Here is a 17943-nt window from a genome sequence, read left to right as displayed (position 1 = left end):
AGATTGAGTCCCTATAAACTTGGGAGTTCTAGTTGCCATAAGCTTAGGAATTCGGTGATTGTATTCATGTATATATATTTGAATTCTCAATGAATAATGGAAAGAAAAGAACCGAACAGAAAATCTCTGTTTTTATATAGATCAAGAGAGGAGAGTCTGGTGCAATTGGTGACGAGGTGTTGGGCTATTTCACCATTTATTGAATTAGAGGCGATGTTGAGATCGATTAACTGGGTGAGATTAGCCGGAGAGAGGGGTATGCCACCGGAGAGCCAATTTGTAGACAGGTCCCGGTGGGTGAGTCTCGACAGCCGGCCGATATGATGAGGGATGGGTCCCGTGAGTTGGTTGAAACTAAGATTTAGATAGACAAGGTTTGGGAAGGAGGAAAAGCTGAAATTGTCGAGCTTACCTTGCAAGCCGGCAGCCGTTAGCTTTACCTGGGATACGCTTCCCGTGTTGTCACAAGCTATTCCAAACCAGCTGCATGGGCTGGGTGTAGTAGTAGCCTCTCCTTCTATTTACGATTCAGAAGAGACTGCCAGAAGAGGATCCCAAACAAGCGATATAACCAACATAACTACCACTGCAACTGATCAATAGCAGCCATGGTAGTTGTGACTTGTGAATGCTGCAGCTCATTTTGCTTCATTTTACAAATCCAACTTCTGAGAAAAATCAGCAAGTAGACCAGGTCGACTAAAGAGTCAATGTCCACGGATGAGAAGGTACTGTTAGACTTAGACTTAGGATGCATCATACATGTGGCAAAGTGAAATTGCGGCATTTGCCTTGGATAGATTGCATTTAATACTATAGTCTTACATGCCAATCGGATTAGTTTGATAGTCATTTCCAACAACTGTCCCTTATCGCCTTTTTCCATCATGAAAAGCTTAGGGCTGCAAGGATTATCTATCCCTTATGGGGTTTTTACTGTTCAGTTCACCCCTAAAAATCTTATTTCCACTGGGATGAATCCTGATCGTAGATCAATGCTAAATTCATGAGATGATGTAATTCATTTATTTATAAAATTGGATATTTGTTTTTTAACTAAATAAAAATAACTTTAATTAATTTGATGCCATCTCATCTATATTATTATGTGTTAAAAAATACCTCTGATATGAGCTCTCTATTTCTCTCTCAAGAAAAAGGAAACGTTCTAGTTAAAATTTGTGAATACAATGTTTTCACAAGAATGGGTCAAATTTCATTAATTATTGATTGATTGTACAAGGGTGTTTATATACAAAACAATAATGAATAAAACTGGAAAATAATTACAAGAATAGAAACATTCAATTAGGTTGTATTTGGTTTGAAAGAAAAAGTAAGGAAAGGTACAAAAACTTTTACAAACCTTGTATATGTTTCCCTACCTTTCTCTTCCTTTCCCTATATTTTCCTTCAAACCAAACATAGCCTTAAGGGAATTGGTCTAGTAAGGAAACTTCCTAATATGAAAGTTTCCTTTTTACTCTGATTGGTCTCTCTATAGTAACTCCATCTTTGGTAGGAGTTCTTTCTATAACAGTTGGTCCATCTTTTGTAGTAATTCCTTATAAAGTAACAATACTCTCTTTGGTAGGAGGACTAGAGCTGGTCGATTCCTCAATACACCCCTTCAAGCGAAAGTAGATTGAAAGCACATGAACCTTTGATCGAAACCACTGGAACCGGTGAAAAGAAAGATGCTTAGTGAAAATATAAGCAACTTGATCTTGAGTGGGAAGAAATTGGACTACCAAAGACTTCTTGAGAATAAGGTCAAGTAGGAAATGAAAATTGACCTCTATGTGTATGGGCATGAAATATAGGATGTGCTACAAAATATGTGGCTTCAATATTATCGCAATATAGTATTGGTGGGGACTGGGATTTAAATCCAAATCAGAGAGAAGAAACTAAAGTCGCATGAGTTCTGTAGTGGCATTAGCTAGAGCTGTTGATTCCTCAATAGTAGGTGTAGGAGGGTGATTTGCACCACCCTTGGGTATCCAAGGGTCATGGAAAGCATTAATATCCCAACCATTGCCAATGATCCATTGGCATCCTTTACGAAGATCATCACGACACTGCAGAATGCCTTTCCAAGCGTAGGAGTTGTTGGAATTCTTGGACAAAGTCTAGAAATTTTTATTTTGAATATACTTGGCGTTAGGACTCTCACCCATAAAGCATTTGGAGGAGACAGGAATCATCATACCAATTTGATAATCAGAGCTATATTTTGAATATTGGAATCTCGAAAACCAAGGGCCGCCTTCTTATTTTGGCTTCATAAAAGTATCTCAAACGAAAATGAAGCTTCTTAGCATCAGAGTCTAACCACCAGAAGTCCCGACAAACACTGCTCATTGCCAAACATGTAGTTTTAGCCTTTTAGGCAAGAGGTAAGTCTGCATAATGTAATGTATAGTTTGGAGAGTGGATTTAATTAGAGTTTTGTTCTACTAGAATGAGAAAGAGTTTTCTTTTTCCAACTGCTTAATTTCAATTTTAATCTTTTTAATAGATAATTCCATTCCATTGTTTTGGATTTATCCAAGAGAAATGGGCCTCCAAGATATCTTTTAGTACAAATTGTTATTTCTAGCTAAAACATCAAATTCAATGTTAAAAATACATTCACATATGATGTGTAGTATACTTTTCTCACAAATTTATATTGATCAATACAAAACACAATGGCTATACAACGCCACTATATCAGACACCCTTGATGTTTGCAATTGTTCAAGGTAGTCTTATCTTTTTGTTGAGACGAGTTTGGAGTCTTCTCCAATATACAATTATTTCATTGTGATTGAGACCAACCAAGATTTTAAATATCGATACAGGTCAATATGTTGGATGGGGCATACCGGCCTGTATCTTTGCCTGATTTTAGTTTTTTCTTTTTTTTTTCAAACTAGCTAGGGGATTGATATAAGTCCAGTCTATCCCTTGAAACAGGTCAAACCTAGAAAGAGTTATTATAGAAGTGTATAGGAGGGTTATTGATATGATATGTATCAGCCAATATACTCTAATACGTTGCAAAATTTAAATTCTTGAGGTCAATCACCATGGTTATTTCCTTTGCAAACCACGCCTCTACTACATGATTAAAGTGTTGATGAAGGGGCTGTTTGGCAAGTCTTTTTGAAAAGATCTTTTGGTAATTCTGTTGGTCAAAAGACATATTGAGCTTTTGCTTGAAGATCTGAGCAGCTCGAAGTTAATTTGGCTACCGTGCATCTTTCCGTATGTTTTCTTGTATCTTCCCGTGCGAGAATAAAGCGAAAAAGATGCAAAAAGATCCACTTGGAGCTTCTCAAAATCAGTCCAAAATGGGCTTCTTGCATCTTTTCGACGTTCCAACTTTTGGTGACTAGATCTTCCACAAACCAAATGGGAATAGACCGAAAAGTGTTCTTCTAAGCTTCTAAACAGACAGAAGACGACGTGGAAAGACTTGCCAAATGGGCCTGAAGTTTTTAGTGTTATCTCTTGCAGCCCATCCAATAGAAGTAACACCTCCTTTCAAACCAATCTATCCAAATTAATATTAATTTGATTTAGTTGTGATGATTTTCACCACATTAGGGTCAAATATGTTTTTATTCTTTTTGCTTCCACTTTTTTTTTTTTTTTGCTATTCTTTTTACTCACTAACTTCCCACACGTGAATTCCTTAAGGCTATGTTTGGTTTGAAGGAAAAAGTAAGGAAAGGTAAGAAAACCAATACAAGGTTTGTAAAGGTTTCTCTACATTTCACTTTCTTTCTCTACTTTTTCCTTCAATCCAAATACAACCTAACTGTCTTTACTTTCTGTTAGGAAAATTGCATTAATGCGTTAAAGAACATGAAAGAATTGGTTCATTGGCTTTGTTTCAGCGATCCGATTACCATCACATGACCTATTTAATATTAGAATAACTAGCGTGTTAATGGGGTAAAATATAATACCTCCCTGAGGTTTTTGACAATCATAAAAACATTTCCTGAAGTTTTATTTTAAAAACAAAAAAAGAAAAACTCTGTAATTTTGAAAAATCTTGCATGTACCTCTCTTCTATCACTGTCCCAACCAGAAAACGTTGGGTCGATATATTATTTTTTTTGAAAATACCCATTTTACCCATTAGTTTATCAAATCAGATAGAGATTTACTAAAATACCCCCAAATGAAATTTTAATTTTTAACTAAAAAAATTCCCTGGGTCAGATTGAAAAGAGTAAAATAATTTTATTAAGATTGAGTGAAAATATAAAAGGAAAAATTTGGTATTTTAAATTATGTTGAAAGATGTCCTAACAAATAGTAAGGGCAACTTTGTAACTTCAAAGTCTGTTATCGAGACAATATTTTTTTTAATGAATTGAAACAATAATGAAAGGGAGGTAACTGTATTTTTTTTCAAAACTATAAGGTTAGTTTTTGTTAAAATGAATTATATATGTAAGAAACTTGAAGGGAGGTTTTTATATTTTACCCTAAATAATGAGAACCGATCAACTTCCGTTGAAAACTGAAACAAGTTGCTTGCCCTGCACTTTTTTATGTCACTTAATGGATTGTATTTTCGATATCAATTCTCAAATATATAAAATGTCCTTTTTATTCTTGTCTCCAAACAGAAATCCTGTGCTGCGTAGCCCATTTACCTAGAAAAAACAAAAGAAAATAGGGAATTAACAACTCTAGAAGTACTAATGCTTTATGCAGATAAGGCTGCGATTGGTTGCAGTTCACATCTAAAATTATATACAAATTTTGCATTTGGGTTAATTTTGATTTTGTTTATTTGTTTTTTTAGATTTGATTCTATTTGTTTTGTTTGTAACTATGATTTGTATTCCTACTTGATACAAAATTTATACTTATTTGTTTTATTTATACATACTAGCGGTTTAAGTCTAAGTTTTATACTTACTAGCAGTAAAGTGGAGTCTACATCATTTTGATTCTTTCCTTAGAAATAAATAATGCCTCTCTTATCTCCATTCTCTTGCATATAAGGTGGGAACATGCCATTTTACTTATTGCTTACTAGTTTATTTTTCACAAACAAATAAAATGGAGTCAAGTCTAAAGCAAAAGCAATCCATTGGATTGGATTGGGTTAGGGTTAGGATTGAGGGTTTAGAACTTAGTGTTAGGCTAGGGTTGGTCTCAACCAGACCTAATCCAGCCCAACTTGCAGCCCTAGGTCTTGTGAGTAGGGGTGTCAATTGGACTGGATTTGGTCAAATCCAACCCAGTCCAATATAAATCCATTACGAATGGACCAGGTCCAATTCAATCCAATAAATAATTTGGACCATTTTGGTCAGTCCAATTCAATGTTCGGACCGTCTAAACAGTCCATTGACACCCTTGTGAGCACTGAAGCCGGTTTCAGCTTCAGCCCCCCTCCCCCCCAACCAGACCCTTAGCCTAAACGTAAATATATTTAGATTGGTTGCATCTTAGTGGGACTTCCATTTGAATGATTAAGACCACTCAAAATTTCTGTATAAAAGTATATATGCAAATGCAAGTGATGTAATTTGAACATAGAACACCCACGTGAAAGACAAACATACTTACCATTAGGCCATGATTAATCATGTTATTAAAAAAAACTTGATTAATTTTCAAGTCTAAAGTTGTTACAATTCACAAGTTCAATGAAGACGGATTGAGTTGGGTTGAAGTGGGTTTGGATTGAAACCAACAACCGTGGATGATTAATAGGTCGGTGGGTTAGACGGTTCAATCCAAACCCAATCCACTCAATTGTAAGTGGCTCGTAGACATGAGTAACCGACCAAGTTCGAAACGTGGTTTTCATTGGTTAGCACACGCTGGTGTATGAGATCCATGTATAGTGACCGACCAACTTAACTGACAAATCCTCGAATGAAACAGTGAAACTTGATAATATAATTTTTCTTTTTTGATAGCTATAAAACAATATAAATTGACGAAGTGATTATACGGCCCGATCCACCGACGGTAATTAACTGAACGTTGACAATAAGGTTTTTAAAACCTAACTGAACAACGAATTATTTAGGATCCAGTTTTTGCGTTAAATGGTCTGATCGTTCAAATAGAATGGACACTTTATTTTGACAAAAAAAATAAAAAAAATGGTTAAAAACCGTTTGAATGCTTAGATCAATGGTTTTTGATCAAAAGATGGTCCTGAAATAAAACGAAACCAGTCAGATAATTAATTCTGTTTTTCTGATCCAACGGTATTGAATCACCCTTCTGTTTTTCGAAAATGACATTTTTTTCTTTTGAGAGTTGAAAGTTGAAAGTTGTAGCCACTCAATCCGAGAGCTGTTGACTGTTGTATTGATTGAACCGTGAGTATGATTCATGTGTATATGTATTTTTACTTTGTAATTTTGATCATCTTCATATAGAAACATTATGACAGGAGCCATGTTGTTGTATGAGACACATTATATGTAGGGGTAAGTTCTTTCCTTTTGGGGAGAGTAATTTTGATTCCTGTCCACAAAAATTCTACACACGTCTACCCACGTAACAATACAGTTGTATATTGAGAACATCTTCAGTATTTATATGTTATCATTTATGGGGAGATGTTCTCAATGTACAGCTGTAGTATCATGTGGGCAGATGTGGATAGGATTCTTGTAGACAGAAAATCCAGTCATTTTGATCATCTCTTCCGTGATCCATCAAAGGCTTATTTGGCAATCAAAATCTCCTTGACGGGAATTTTTTTTTTTTTTTTTTTTTTCAGGTACAAATACAACTGAGGGAGTTAGATTGCAACAAGATGAATTTTATTAAAAGCAAGTTCTCAACCCCAATCACCTTAGAGATCAACCAATGCAAACTGTTAACATTCATTAATCTGAAATCTGAATAGGAATGAGTTTCTCGGTGAGATTCCACGAAAGATTAGAAGTATACCGTATACGAATCTTGGATTAACTGAATCTGTTGAGGAATATGAGATCATCTTGTAGGGAGTATCTCTATGTCTATCATTGCAATCAATGTCCAGCACTAGTTGGACAGTGGACGCCTGGACGGTGGTAGGTTGTGAGAGCCTGAGAAGGACAGCGGAGGCAGGGAGAGAGCGAGGAAAAGTTAGGAGAACAGGACTTTCGAGTCCAGACAAACAAAAGGGGATTGGGATTTGGGCGGGTTTTACCTTTTAATAAATTTTCAAAATCTTAGTCCAACGTCCGTTAAACCTGGACTCCATTACTCTTGAAACCTGTAAGTGACGTGCTGCTTTCTCATTCGCAGATGTAGAAATCTTTCTGCATGTGTAAACTCCTGCATCCCGACTTTTTTGTGCAATAAACCCCTCCGGCCGAAGACTAGTGGTGGCTGATCCTGCGGAGCTTTCGGAGAAGGGTAGCCTAGTGTGTAAGCACAGCAATGAACCGTAGTGAAGTTTGGTTCAAGGCAAATTTGGTTGAAAGGCAGGTTTCACCAAGGTCAATTCCACTAATGCTGATCAAGATTGGTTCATTGGGTTGATTCGGGTGGGGCATACCCCTTGGCTTTGGAATCATACTGTGTGGAGTCAGTTCCAAGAATTTAAAACCAGATTCTACCTTATAAGAAATCGAATAATGATGGTTCAAGGCCGATTCAAGATCAATTCCATTTTGTTCCGAGTAAAACCTACCCAACTGCTCACCCTACTTTGAGTGTGCCCAAAATAATAGCATATATAGTCTCTCTCTCTCTGCTTCATGAACTAGGGATTAGTCAAATCCATTTTCCTTCTAATAAGCCCTGTAGAAACTGTCAGGTATAGGCTTGAAGTTAGTGTTGCATTCCTGGTTTTAAAAAAGGGTGCTTTTTTGAAAATGAAACTTCCTTTTTAACCACAAAATGAAAAGAAGGGTGTTAATAAATCATAACATATGAGCATTGGTTGTATGATTCATGTGTATAAATACTTCCATCATCATCATCATCATCGTCATCGTCAAATAGCAGAGACCTTGTGACTGGAGGCGTATTGGTTTGAAACATCATGCCATATAACTACCATGTCATGTTTACATCAACAACCCATGTTTCATGTTTGAGAGAGTTATAAAAAGTTGTGTTAAAAATAGAAAAAAGGGATTACTACTTTGCTTGTTCTGGAACCACACCAGTAATGCATGGTTCTAGACTAGCTAGAACCAACAAGAACATACATGCAAAACACATTAGTTGTGCTCGTGAACCAGTAGGTGGAACATTGAACACAATACTTCTATCACATATTCTCTCGTCTTGACCAAATTAACAATGCAAGGGGGAATGATAGGGAAACTCAATGGGGCTATTTTTCAAATGCTTTTGGGTCAATACACACAAAGGATGACTATGAATTGAAACTGTCAAAACACAAATTCACACTTTAGTTATTAACAAATTCCATGATCTCTCTCTCTCTCTCCATGTCTTGACCATATTTTATATGTATACTTATCATTTTTACCTAATACTGAATTATTCAAATATACGGATAAACACAATAATTCTTCTTAGAGAACATAAAACACATTAATGATATATGTATTTATTTTAAATATGGGAGGAAAACTACATATTCATTGTGTAGCTTTTTAAAAATGTATCAAACATGTATATATTTATTTTTTGGCTAATCCTTTTATTATGTCATCTATAACCCCACCAACCCTGATGCAGGTGGGATTGGATCCCAAGTCTTTTCTTCAACCATTACCAACTATAACCAATTGACATCTTGCTGCAATTTCATTTTCACTGGTGAAAACAAAAGTATGTAAGTGCAAATTTTGGCTTGCTTGTTTTCTTTGTTTACATTCAGATAATTTTAAATAAAAGCTAAAACAAAGTAAGACCTGAAATAAAAGTGAACTAAAAGTTTCATTGTTTTAATTTTAGTATATTCTCATCATTTCATTTATAATATTGCAAATAAAATTGCAGTGAAAAAAAAAACTAAATGACTAATTAATTAGAGATGTGTTAATTGTCAAGGGTCTAACACAATTTAAAGAGCTTTATTATTACTACACGTACTTGAAATTGAAAAAAGAAAAAGAGTAAGAGTATGAAAAACACACATCTTAATGTCAAAATACGTTTCTTTAAACTTAGGCCTTTCCTTGTTACATCTTTAATTTTTTTTTTTCTTTTCTTTACAATATTTCTACGGATAGACCCCACAATTTTGGAAGATTATGACTGAAAACAAATAAACAATCGTGGAAAGAGACTCACCTCACTATGTATATTGTTCAACTAAAACCAAAATTGGTTCAACGAAATTCAAAAAATGAAGGCATGATAAACCTGGAAACCAACCAAAAGAATGGAGGTTGACTAAGCTAATGCCCTCTTTTTTAGATGTTTTGAAATCAAAGAAGTAACTTTACTCTCTAAAGGTAGGTCCCACCATTACTGTTAATATGAAGTGTATGACCCACTTGCCAAAGGAGAAACCATCACACGGTTCACACCATCCATAGTTTCTTGGGAATCACACCACAGAAATTGTAGAATAATCGGTTCTTGGGAACAAAATGCATTTATTCTTGCAAGAAAAATAGAATAAAATAAAGCTTGTATGATTTGATATAGTCTCCGGCGCATGATCATATCCAAAAACTATCCACTAAATAAAATCTGCTTCTTCACAAAATTTTTGAAAACTTTCCGATCTCTCTACTTCTGTGTTATCACTTTGTAGACACTTTTTTTATCAAACTATTATGTTTTAAATATCACTAGCATTTAAATTAATTACTTGTTTCTTTTCTTATAGAAAAAGTAGAAAAGGAGTAGGAAAAACAATTTTGACAAACACAAGAAACATTTATCTTTGCTTGTTTATGTAGGATTTCTGCGTTATCATTTATTTCTCTGTTGTTGGGCAGTTGGATGGTCGGAGTTTTCAGCCTTTTGTGTCGTGTCTATGTTGGACAAGAAAATTTTGGGATCCTGTGTTTCATCAAAGCAGCAAGCCAAACCCAGCAAGTCTTTTCTTGTTTAGTTAAAGGGTTTTCGTGATTAGTCAAAGCAGCAAGCCTTGTTTTGCTTTGAAAAAGGCGAAAATCAAAGAAGAGAATACAAATGTGAGCATTCACATTCAAAGTTGGGAACCAGTTCACAGTCTAAATTGCAAAATCCAAGAAAAGGAATTGTTGTAGAAACTAATTTAAAATATTTGACTAAACTTTTCTCTTCTCACTTCATTTACTACTACAGTTTTGGGATTTATGGAGAAAAACGTGATGGTTTTACACTATGTTCATTCATAACCGCGTTTGGATGACGTGGATGTTCAAATCTACAAAATTGGCTGCTAATGCTATCCTTTTCATTCGAGAGTTGAATTGTCTAGATTGAAGAATGAATGAGCCACGTGTCCTGCCTTATATGGATAGACTTAAAATTTTTTAAGGTGCGGAATTAATGGATTGTTTGTTCAGCTCTCTCTGCATCTCTGCAAGGGTAATTAATTTTGTTTGGGAAAGGGGAAGTCTTCTTGGTCCTCTTGGATTGAGGAAGTCTTCTGTCTTATCTTATACTTGCTCGCTGCTCTTTCTTCTTCTTTCCTTAGTTTCTCACGTCACCATTTATCAAACCACAGATCATTTTTCTTGAGGATTCTTCTATGAAACGACGAGATAACGGGGACATAGTCTGGCGGTTTTTAACGGTTAGCACCGTTTTAACCCACTCCCTTTTCAGGTTTATCCCAGACAAAATTAATAGATGTTTGGACGGCAGCCGTTAATTACATCCACCATCCCACTACAACTTCCGACAGCCAAACACTTACCATTTACTAACGAATCCATTAACCAACCAAATACCCAATTATATAATAATAGAAGAAAAAAAATTATTTCCATCAACTGCCTATAAAATATAAATGTCCCAAAGGACACACAAAAAGAGGCACGCGTGGCATAAGTTTTGTATCTTGCTATTTATTTAATCGCTACTGGATGTCCAGTGCAATGCATGGGTATTTGATAATGATGGTGATGTTTGACCAATGTTTTAAAAACGATTCGGAAACAGAACGATTTTGGTCATTGGTTTCCGGGTTGATAGTCCACCGTATGTTTCGAACAAACGGTTCGTTCTGATAAAAATTTAAAATAATAATAATAATTAAAAAATAAAAAACGGTCATAAACTGTTGAACAGGTCGACAGTTCAACGGTTCAATCGTTCAGGTCGAAATTTTGTTGAATTTTTTAACGGTTTTTTACTAGGTTTTAGGTTTATGCATAAACGGAACTGGCTGCCTAGACGATTTCCGGGCTGAACAGTCCAACCATCTGGGTCAACGGCGGTTCAAAAACACTGTGTTTGACTATGCTTTTATATATCAGGTATAGATGAAAAGTTCACATAACATTCAAGTCTTAAGACAATTATATAATACATAAAAAAGACTATCCTCGCAAAATTTTAAGATCTGAATTTTATAATATGCACATAATTTTGGTTTTAAATGCATGAGATTGAAACACTAATGCACTAAATCAATGATAAAATTACATTCAACAACATTATATACAGATACAGTTTAACCCAATGAAACACAAAATTTATGGAGAATAGGAGATGCCATAACTTACATTTAAGCGTAAAAAGTTTTCTTCTTGCTTTTTAACTAAGAGGAGATAAAAAAATATATATATTAGTTGGAAGCAAAATTTATCAACCAACCACTACATGCATGAGTTGCAGGCCCTACTTAACAACCACACACATGATAACATACAGTCCTAGTGGACAAATGCCCTTATAAGACATGGGCCTAATTGACAAATATGTCTAGGGCCCATGGAATGAAATTTCTGTATTTTCATTTTTTTTGCAATTTCTATTATTTTTCATCAATTTTTATGAGTTTCTACATTTTTTGTAAATTTTTTGCATTATTATTCTCTTCATTTTTGGTGTTTTTTCATAATTATTTTTTAATTTTAAAATTTTCTTTAATTTATGTTATTTTTACAATTTTTATCTTTATTTATATATTATGTATTTTTTATATTTATATTTTTCTAGAATTTATGTATTATGTAAAAAATTAATGGGTTGGGCAAGTTGGGTTGGGTTATGGTGAGTTTGGGTTGAACCCAAAATGGGTCATTAGCGGGTTGATGGGTCAAGTGGGTTGGGTTGAAGCTCAACCCAAACCTAAGTACTTAACCCACCCAATGGCTTTTCAGAAAAGACAATGGCTTTTTTGAATTTTTGCCAACAACTATCAAGCACCCTCATATCAAATTAGGATATGTCAAAATAACCAAAAACCTAAGGGGGTAGAATTAGTATGAAAAAAGCAGGGTCTTTCAATCACACTGACTAAATCATTCTCATTTTTTATATATGGTGGTAGATATAAATTTTTATTTTATTTTACAATTTTTGTTCATTTTTCTGTAATTTATCGTTTTTCTTTGTTTTTTGTAATTTATGTTTTTTCTTCAACTTTTATGATTTTCTTTGTGTTTCTTTATTTTTTTGTAATTTATATTATTTTCTTCATTTTATGTGTTTCTTTCATAATTATTTTGCAATGACAATATATACAATGGAAAAAAAAAAAAAAGAGAAAGTTGAAGGTAAAGTTGGAAAGTAAAATTGGGATCTTTTAGCCAAACCAATTGCAACATTATCATTTTTCAGTATGGTATAGATTTGTAATTTATGTTATTTTTCTTCAATTTTTATGATTTTCTATATTTTTTGTAAATTTTCTATGTATTTCTTTGTTTTTGTAATTGATATTATTTCCTTCATTTTATGTTATTTTCACAATTATTTTGCAATGGCATATATACAATGAGAAAAAAAATAGAAAGTTGAAGGTGTTTTGACCAAACTAATTGCAACATTCTCATTTTTTAGTATGGTATAGAAATTTCTATGATTTTCTATATTTTTTGTAATTTTTCTATGTATTTCTTTACTTTTTTATAATTTATATTATTTTCTTCATTTTATGGTTTTCATAATTATTTTGCAATGACAATATATATAAATGAAAAAAAATAGAAAGTTGAGAGTAAAGTTGGAAAGTAAAACTAGGGTGTTTTGACCAAACCAATTGCAACATTCTCATTTTTTTAGTAATTTTTTTGTATATTTTTTTATATTTTGTAATTTATATTGTTTTCTTTATTTTGAGGAGAAAGGTGCATAGGATAAGAGAGAGACGCCATTTCTACTTCTTCCTATTGTGAAGTAGGGGAGAATGGATAAGATATACACTATACAAAGATGCCCAAGGGGTTTAAACGAGAGAACTGGGGTTTTAGAATTTGTCTTCATTTCATGTGTGAACGATGATATTTGGCCTTTTGCCTCTTGCTATTTTGTTCATCAATGGTGGGGTCGTTATTTGCATATCTAACAACTAGTGTCTAGATATAGGTTGGTCTTAATTTGTTTATATTTGGATTTGAAATCAATCACCTGTCCGATTTATATAGAAGAGTCCAAATCTCTAACAAAAAAACTGCATTCCAAACCCCTACAACCCTACCAAGTACTAAACCCCTATGGTATTACGTTGCTAGGGTGTTAGGTTACCGAACTGGCCTGGTGATCGTTGAGAAAAAACATCTTAAAATGAATTAATATAATGAACCTAAAAGCATTTCCCGATCAAATACAATTTATTACGTTAATAGGGAGAAATCGAAATATAAGGAAAATGGGGAAAAAATACTTGAAAAAATAGGGAGAAAAAAAAAGCTCCATTTAATCATCTAATTGATTGTTGATGTAAACATAGAAGTCGGAAAAAAAAATCCATTCCTCCCTTCAATTCAAATTCGTGGTTTGGGCAAACCATCCGATAAGGCTTAAGGGGAGAGAGTAGGTTCCACAACAGTTTTATTATTATTTTATTTGTTTTTATCCAATTACAAGTGTTAACCGTTAATTAAATAAAATTGAAAAAAAAAACATTAAGGATAAAAAATGAAAAGTGAAAATCAGGCTTTTTGACGAAACATTGCCACCATCCTCATTACAATTACGTTTAAGGGGGCTCACGGTTCGGTTAACTGAAACGTGGGGCATATTTTGGAACCGAACCGGAACTACCGGTTTTTGGAAAACTGGTAACCGGAATCGAACCGAAGCCAGTTGGTTAACCGGTTGATCGGTTTTCAGTTCATCGGTTTTTTGGTTTTTTAATTTTTACAATATATATTATAAAAATATATAAATATATATAATATTATATTTTAAATAATAAATAATATTATATATATATATTTATATATAATGCATATTTGTTAATTTATAATATATAATATATAATATACATAAATATATATAAAATATATAAAAATATATGTATACCAGTCGGTTCAGTTAACCACCAGTTCTCTATATTGGTTAACCGAAACCGAACTGGTACCTTCGGTTTTTTAAAAACACCGAATCAAAACCAAACCGACCAGCAGTTAACCGATTTTTCGGTTCGGTTTTTTGGTTTTTTTGCTCACCCCTAATTATGTTAACAGAGACAAATCAAAATAAAGGGGAAATGAGAAAAAAAAATATCTGAAAAAACAAGAAGAAAACAAAAAAAAAAACTTCATTTAATCATCTAAATAATTTTTTGTTTAAGGGGAGGGAGAAGTAGGTTTCACAACGATTTTATTATTATTTTATTTATTTTATCTAATTACAAGCATTGACCATTAATTAAATAAAATTGAAAAAAAACATAAATATAAAAAATAAAATTAGAAAATAAAAATTAGTCTTTTTGACCAAACATTGCCACCATCCTCATTTTATAATTGGGTAATACAGATATTATTAAAAAGATTCTAAGATTAATAAAATTAAGTCATCTAAAATCCAGATTAAGATCCTCTAGTAACAACTGTTAATTACTAAAACTATAGGGTGTGGCTCAGGCTCACAGCCACACCACCGACCATGATAAGCCGGTGATCAAGATCGTTACATTGTGATGTGACTTGATCAAAGCAGGGCATCTTATGCACCGCTGGATGGTAATCCATCAATCAAAAGTATAAATAAATTAATGAAAAAGACTATTAAAAAAATAAACAAAAAAGAAATAAGACTAATTTATATTTTACAGGCGACTTCACTGGGACCACCACAATGTGTATATAGTTCGTCACTGACAAACGTGAAACACCTAATGGAAGTTTGGCAGCATTAGCAACTTGACTTCAACGCCAACACGTGTCACTAACTCTTTTTCTCTCTCTCTCTGCCAAAACCCGGCGCTAAAGAGCTCCGACCACCACGAGGACGGAAGACGAGCCTCACAACCGTAGCCATAGGTAGTTTCAGGCACAGATTGTCGTTCGAAGTCCAGATGAAAAATGAGCGGACCAGATGAAAGCGCTCTGAGTTGCTGACTCATTGACAACATCGCTCACGTGCTCTGAGTTGCTGACTCATCCGACTCAATCTATCCGCTCCAGAAGCCCAGCTTCCTTTTATGACGTGTTTTAGATTCCTCCTCTCTCGGGAACCACATCACAAATCAACATATTCCACGTCAACATCTAAAAATTATTATTATCTCTATTTTCTCTCTGTCTCGCCATTATTAAAAGCCACCTCCCACTTCGTCTCTCCTCCCTGAGTCCCTCGCTGGTTTGTCATTCTTTCGCTCATATGAAACAATTGAGAAGCTCTATTCTTTTCGTCGCATCTAGAATCTGTATCTCTCGTTTTTGCTAGGTGTATTGGCGCATGATAGCAATGGAGATACCTGTTATCAGTAGGATAAGCGGCTTTGAAGCGGGGATAAACTGCTTACAAAACCCATCGTTCGTTTCCCGGCTTGTTCATCTCGCGGGAATCGAAGATATATATTTAAATTACAGTCTTTGGACGTGGGGGGCTCTGATTGTCGCCTTCCTCGCTACCTTCAGTAGCTTAATCAAGAGAACCCAGCTCCTAATTTTCAGATTCTGGAGGACTAGATCAGAACATATTTTCAGACCGCTGGTCGATGCCGATGCGAGCGACGACCAAGAAGACGAAGATGAAGATGAGATCTTCGACCAAGAAGATGAAGATGAGATCTTCTCGACTTCATCTTCATCGGATGATGATGACGATGATGAAGACGAATCATTTTCGCCATTTGAGAATCCGACACCCTTTGATGAAGATTTTCGAGTGGCGGGTTCTGGTAACTACAACGAAGACCGAGGGGAAGGCTTTAAACTGAGGCACCGGCGACGACGCAGCAACTGCGAAGATTGGTTCTCCTGGTCCGACTTCACCAACAGCCAGAGCGTCGTCAAGTTGTGGGACGGGTTAGGCCTAGGGTTTCGGAACACGTCGGAGAGCTGCATCTCTGTGCGGGATTTGAACAAAGAGCAAACCATATGCTCATTTGTTGGGGGAATGTGTCAGTTCCCGTCAGTATCAATAGCGTCGCCGGCAATGGTTCTGTCGGCGGGACTGGAGAACAGTCGCAACGCGGCGTTGAGAGTCTGGGACGCGAGAGTGGGACGTCAGATTCCGGCGAATTTTGCGGAATGGCAGCCTCGACGGAGGAAGATAACGGGTGTAGGTTCCGGCGGAGTGGAGAAGGTGTACGTCAAAGACGACGCGGGTTCATTTGCAGTTCGAGATTTGAGGAACCTTCAGTTGCCTCTGGAGGACGAAGATTTGACGGAATCAAACGGAGGCACATGGTGGAATGCCAACGCCGTTATCGTATCGGACGGCGATCGTGACAGTGAATAGTGAAAGGGGTTTGCTTGGAAGAGACAGAGTCACCGGGGAATTTCCGTGAGTGCGTTCTATCACGGTATCGCGACGCGTTGAAATTGTACCTGTTTTAGACATTTCCAAGCCGGACAAGCAAAGAAACCCACCGGAATCCCCAAATCCCGCTGCTGCTGGAGGACTTATTTGTAAATAATTAAATTATTAATATCACTGTACCCAGCTCGCAAGTCGTAACAACGGCGATAGACAGCCTTGAACCTTGCTTAATTTCTCTTGATTATCAAATGAAATTTGCCATTTGGCGGTGATTTTAAGTAATAATTTTTTATGAAAACGAACTATTTTGTCATTATTTATGACAATGATTGGATGCATGGCGCCTCACCTAATATCTGGGAGCCCCACTATTAGGGTTACCCTATAATAGAAGGTTTCTTCAGGGCAAGCGTGGGGAGGCGTTTGGTCTGGTTGTACCTAATGGTTGGACAGTCATGTTGAAGGACTTGGTATCACCTTTCTTTCACAGTACTTCCAACTTGGAGGCAAGGCTGTGAGGGAAGAGGACGGTCTTACATAAGAGGACCCACCGATGGGTATGTTGATGGACAAAACCAACACACCGATCATCTGACGCTGCGTGGACCTGTAGTAACGACAGGTAGGGAATCATCCGCCATCAGGGCATCAGATGGATCAGGCACCAGATCTATACTCCGCCACATAACATAAGTTCAACCTGCCACATCAGCATGAGTGATGCGTTTTCAGGCACTCAACGCCTCTGAAATCATCGGAGGCATGTCCGACACCCGGCGGTAACGAGAAGAGTGTTTTCACTTTTTAGGCTCAGTTTGGAAAGAGTATAAATAAAAATATGTACAGCATAAATGCATACAAAATATAAGGTTTTACATCTTACATATTTGCATCAGCTTTAGGGAAACGATAAGTGCCAGTGGCTCATCTGAAGAACACTTCCAAGGGCTCCTTAGAATTCGATCATCAAGGTCCATTACTTTCAAGAATCTCGGAAGCGCCTTGATCACCCCTCGCCTCTATAAAAGTGGGAGACATTGACCTTCACAAGGTAGCTCTCAAAGAAGAAGAATTAGCTTACTTTGCTCTTTTTGCTCAGACTTTTCTTTCGGATCATCTAGCTCAGCACTAACTTGATCATTGGAGTTTCTTCTCTCGGGCTCTCTGACA

At 35.6% G+C, this 17943-nt stretch overlaps 1 protein-coding gene across 1 annotated transcript; it reads left to right on the top strand.

The window, feature by feature from the left end:
* The first annotated feature begins 15599 nt into the window (after positions 1–15599).
* LOC148854850 (uncharacterized) lies at positions 15600–17055 on the top strand. Its single transcript, XM_088982244.1, has one exon. It carries the CDS (start codon positions 15745–15747, stop codon positions 16750–16752), a length of 1008 nt encoding a protein of 335 aa, XP_088838370.1. The 5' UTR covers positions 15600–15744; the 3' UTR covers positions 16753–17055.
* The last annotated feature ends 888 nt before the right edge of the window (positions 17056–17943 follow it).

This window comes from Nelumbo lutea, chromosome 4, assembly GCF_056320005.1.
Source record: "Nelumbo lutea isolate HS-2025 chromosome 4, American lotus-T2T, whole genome shotgun sequence".
NCBI lineage: Eukaryota > Viridiplantae > Streptophyta > Magnoliopsida > Proteales > Nelumbonaceae > Nelumbo > Nelumbo lutea.
Note: the sequence above shows the minus strand (reverse complement) of the source record. Positions and strands in the feature narration are given on the sequence as shown.